This window comes from Scylla paramamosain, chromosome 7, assembly GCF_035594125.1.
Source record: "Scylla paramamosain isolate STU-SP2022 chromosome 7, ASM3559412v1, whole genome shotgun sequence".
Taxonomy (NCBI): Eukaryota; Metazoa; Arthropoda; class Malacostraca; order Decapoda; family Portunidae; genus Scylla; species Scylla paramamosain.
This window is the reverse complement of record NC_087157.1, coordinates 30398116-30403115: the sequence shown is the minus strand read 5'-3', so window position 1 is coordinate 30403115 and position 5000 is coordinate 30398116. Positions and strand designations below refer to the sequence as shown.

General features: G+C 40.5%; 2 protein-coding genes across 2 annotated transcripts in view; one reads left to right on the top strand and one right to left on the bottom strand.

Moving 5' to 3' along the window:
* LOC135102342 (diuretic hormone receptor-like) overlaps positions 1-5000 on the bottom strand; it is a 131120-nt gene that overhangs the window by 45330 nt on the left and 80790 nt on the right. The window contains 2 exon segments of the mRNA XM_064007437.1: positions 2471-2502; positions 2504-2673. Coding sequence (XP_063863507.1) covers positions 2471-2502; positions 2504-2673 — 202 coding nt within the window.
* Positions 1-5000, top strand: part of LOC135102343 (uncharacterized) — a 175912-nt gene that overhangs the window by 146063 nt on the left and 24849 nt on the right. The gene's annotated exons all lie outside the window — the stretch shown is intronic.

The following is a 5000-nucleotide window of genomic DNA, read 5'->3' as shown; positions in this document are numbered from 1 at the left end:
CAGTTGTCTGTCTCTGTTATCCTATCCTCTTTCTGTCTGCCCTCTCTTAATATGTCTGTCTGTCTTTCTGTCTGTCTGTCAGCTAGTCCGTCTGCACTCTCTCTCTCTCTCTCTCTCTCTCTCTCTCTCTCTCTCTCTCTCTCTCTCTCTCTCTCTCTCTCTCTCTCTCTCTCTCTCTCTCTCTCTCTCTCTCTCCAGTGTATCTGCCTGTTTTCCTGTGTGGTTTCCTCTTTGTTACTACTTTTCCGTCTGTTTCTGTGTGTCTGTCTTTCCGCCAGTCTGTGTGTCGTTTGTGTGTCTGCCTGTCAGTCGGAATAATTACAGATGAAGTGCTTTGAACTAAAACTGGGATGAACTATTTTATTCCCATTGTTGAAAGCTTGTCGTGATTGAATATGAGACCGCTGCGCACAAAAAAAAAAAAAATGAATAAATGAAGAATAAGTAAATAAATAAAAAAATAAAGAAAGAAAAAGAAAAAAGGAAAAAGAAGAGGCTGCACAGAAACGTACACACATTACACAGAAGTCCATACACTTGTCCATCACTTAACTTGTCTGTAAGAATATTAATTGAGCCACACAACAACAACAACAACAACATCAACAAAAAAAGTTAAGCAATTAGAAAAATAATTAATTTCTGATAACGCTTGGTGAAGATAGTAAGTGAAATGCGTACGATAATTATCAGCATTTTTTTCGCAACTGAGTGAGAGTGAAACATGCCACGTGCTGAGTAAATAGGAAATAGAGTACTGATTGAAAAAGGAAAGTTGAATCATGCGGTTGGGTGTTGAAGATTGTGAACAGCGAGTTAGAATCTAGGATATGGGAGTAAAATTGAATGACTGAGTAAGTAATTCAGTGAGCGAGCAAACCGGCGAGTGAGTCAGTTAATAAACGAGTGAATGAATGAGAGAATCGGGTCATTGAAGTGTTAATTGAAAGAGTGAATGAGTTAGTGTGCGTCAATAATTCAGTAAACGAAGACCAACCAAGCGAGCGAGCGAGTGAGTCAGCCAGAGATAGAGTGAGTGAATGAGCGAGTTGGCGAGCGAGTGTGTGAATAAGTTCCCTAATTTTGCGCACCTTGTCCCTAATGTGTTCAGGTGTTGGCGGCGGCGTGTGTTCCCGAAGAGTCATTAGAAAGTTGTCTCAGTGTAATTACCCTTCATTCTCATGCCTTCGTCGTGGCCAGGAGGAAAAGAGGGAGAAGGAAGGATTGAAGGAAAACTTAAGAAGGTTGGAAGGAAAGATAGAAACGAGGAGGGACGAACATAAAGGGAAGAAAAGAATGTATGAAGGGAAGGAAGAGTGTAATGGAAGGACAGGAAAGAAGAATGTCAGTGCAAGGCACAAAGTGAAGAGGGAAGTGAAGGAAGAAAGAAGAGAAGGAAAGAAGGGATGGTGGGAGGGGAGATCAGAAAGATGGAAGTGATGAAGGAAACACCAGATAAAAGTGTTAAAAAAAAGGAAGAAAAAGATGGTGTTTTAATGACGGTGTGTGTGTGTAAAATAATAATAATAATAATAATAATAAACGGTTTATTCTTTAGGCAGTCAACAAACTGAAAATGTACATTGGGGGTGGGGAAATACTTGACATTAATCCTAAAGGTAAGTCAAATCTAGAAGAGACTATTGATTGATGGCTCGCACCATGGTGGGAATCGCACTGAGTCTGTACCGGTCCGTACGTGGCGCCTTTAGGGGCGTTATCTTATTGTGGTGTCTGGTGGCACTGGTAGGGCGAGGCGCGTCAGGCGGTGTGTGTGTGTGTGTGTGTGTGTGTGTGTGTGTGTGTGTGTGTGTGTGTGTGTGTGTGTTGTTTCCAGCTGTGTTATAAGCGTTTTTTCTGGCTGAAAATACTCATCATCGCGCGCACTTGAAAGCAAAGTAAATCCTCACTGTGTTTCCTTAATGATCATAGCAGCACAAACACCCGCTGGCGTGGTCAGGTAATCCTAACTTTTGCTTAGTCTTATCAATCTGAGTTTTGTGAATAGATGAAAGCATGTTGCCTTCAATTCCATAATGCATTCTTTGTTGTTCAAATTCTCAGTAAAGCTCTGAAACCTGGGCAGCTGTAACACGACCAGGTTAAATGTAAGTTCTCACCAATTTTGAAGTGCTTAAAGTGCTCGTCATTAGAGGAGAATTGTCAGTTACTGTCCGTAATGGCATCTTTATTGCAACCTGAAGGCGATGAAGGGAGAATGTAACTGTTTCCTCCTTAGCTGCTCTGATAAAAAAAAAAAAAAAAAAAAAAAAACGCATTCGAAAAGAAAAACAAAATATATACTTTGATTTGATAGTAAGTTACAATTGATTATGTAATTCCAAAATGGATACACTTCGGTTCCTGCTAATCATAACACCAATAGCAGCAGCAACAAGACCAACAACAACACATACCACCACCACCACCACCACCACCTCTAATATCAAACAGACACACACACACTTACTTAAACGACATGAAGATCCAGAGAGCGAGGGCCCACGGCTGCCAGGCTGAGGGAGTTGCCCACGTAGAAGATAGTTTGTGTGGTGCTGACGGAGGCGCTGACGTGGCTGCCGGGCGGGTTGGTGATGGCGTTGAGGCAATAGTCGTAGAAGGAGCGACTTGACCACGTTCCGTTCGCGTAGCAGTAGAGGGTGGCGTTGTTTTCTGGCGGGAAGAGAGAGTGGTGGAGGGAAGGTTATTTTGTGGTGGTAGTAGTAGTAGTAGTAGTAGTAGTAGTAGTAGTAGTAGTAGTAGTGACACTTAAAGAAAGATGGTTAGATGATTTTGCCCCACAATGGAAATGAACTTTTAAATTGAATCTCTTATGTTGTGCTGTTATTTTCACGGTTACTGCTCTTCTGAACACGCCAACAACTCTCACATTACCTCTGATATATTGTGCTGTTATTTTCACCGTTGCTGCTCTTCTGAATCTACCAACAACGGTCTCTCCTCAATTAGAATAGCCACTTACTCTCACCCATATTTTGTCTTCCTAATGCAAGACTGAAACGGTATTTGTGGTCTTTCATCTCTTTCGCTAGTAATTTGTGGATCTCTCTGTCTTTCCCTCCTTGAACTTGCGCTTACAAGGGAGGAGAATAAACACACCCACGTGGCTTAATTATTTCAGGGAATCTTTCCATACAGACTTTCAGGGAGTGGCAATTAGCGGCATTTTTAAACTTTTTCATTTGTTTATTTATTTATTTTTCAACCCTATCCAGCTTCCTTTCCACGCTGAAAACAAAGCAAAAATGTTATTTTTTTTTTTTTTTTTTTTTTTTTTTTTTGAGCAAGTTTAGGAAGATAGTCCTTTTTTTTTCGGTAGGTGTGGGCGCGGAAGTCTGAGTATGTCTGAATGTCTGGTATTAGAGGCATTAGTTGATGTGAGCAGCAGCAGTAGTCAGTAGCAGTAGTAGTAGTAGTAGTAGTAGTAGTACGTAACAGTAACGGTAGTAGAGAGAAATTTTACGGGAATTTTATAATAGTAAATACCGAACGTGCTTTTTTTTTTTTTTTTTCCTTCTTAGTAGTAGTAGGAGGAAGAAGAGGAGGAGGAGGAAAAGAATCTGGGCGATAAAAATACTACTAGCAAGGAAGGTGATCATAATTAGCTGGTGAAAATAGAAATTGGAAAAAAAAAAAATATTTAAGAGTACTTTTTCCCTGCCTAGGAACACAAACATTTTTCTCTCCCCATCTGCCTAACTTAATTATATTATTTTTCAAGGAAGGGAAGGTCAGAGGCTTTTGAGGGAACACAGGGCGAGGGGCGTCCAGGGATGCTGGGAAGAGTGGATTATGAAAGCGTGCGGGGAAACATGAGAGGTGAAAAACTAGGAAGCACAGGACGAAGAGGGAGGGAAACTTGAAGGGTGAAAGAAAAAAATAGTTGAAAGAATATGGTGTAGGAAGCTGGGGTTGAGAGAGAGAGAGAGAGAGAGAGAGAGAGAGAGAGAGAGAGAGAGAGAGAGAGAGAGAGAGAGAGAGAGAGAGAGAGAGAGAGACCAGCAGATAGACTCACTTTCTCACCCACCCACACACACACACACACACACACACACACACACGATGATTAAATGTACGGTAGACTGTTTTGAACGAAATAAATTAATGGTGTCATCTGTAATATTAGTTTGGATTACAATTAAGATAGACACACTTAATGCGCGAAAGGTAAACTGTTACGCAAATGTAGGAAGGTGGAAGCAGAGTAAGGAATAGGAATACAATATACGAACCTGAATAAGTAATCTGTTGCTTTAATCGTCTGACTTGTAATGGCAAAGTGACACCTGTTGATTTGCGTCATCCTTGATTACATGTATGAGGAAGATCAGTGAAGGACATCAGAAAAATGAAAAAAAAAAAAAAAATACTTATAATGCCATTACTAAAAAGAAAACGGGAGTAGAGGAATCGAGAGGCATAGTACAAAAGCTCCAGACAATTGAAGGATTGACGTGTTTAAGTTTTGTTGTCCGTGGTAGCATTCAAAATTGTACTTGAAACTGACAAAAAACACCATTTTGATAAGTCTGACAAGAATCTATAGCAGTTTAAGGGCTAAACGAACTGTTTGCTTGGCAGCAGAATACAAGTAGTAATGGTAGTCTGTTGTTGATCTCAAAATGTGGTGGTGTGTTTGCTTGCCTTACCTCAGCCAGCTCTTGTATTGAAGTGTAAGATTAGTTTATCCGGCACCATGCTTCGTTGGCGCGTACATTCGCCATCATGACTATATTCATTAACAGGTGTGTTCCTTTCCATATCGCGTAGGGAAGTCCCCAGAATATAGTGGTAAAAAGTAATATATTTACATTACGAACTCATCCAACTGGAGTTGAAGGGAGAAATGGTGCGTAAAAATTTATACAGCTTTTTATGGAAGCATAGTTATCGGAGTGTGAAATTAGTTAAGTGTCTTGAATTTTATCGCTTCCTACGGAGAATTTCATCCTGAAGGCAATGATGTGTTGAATATGAAT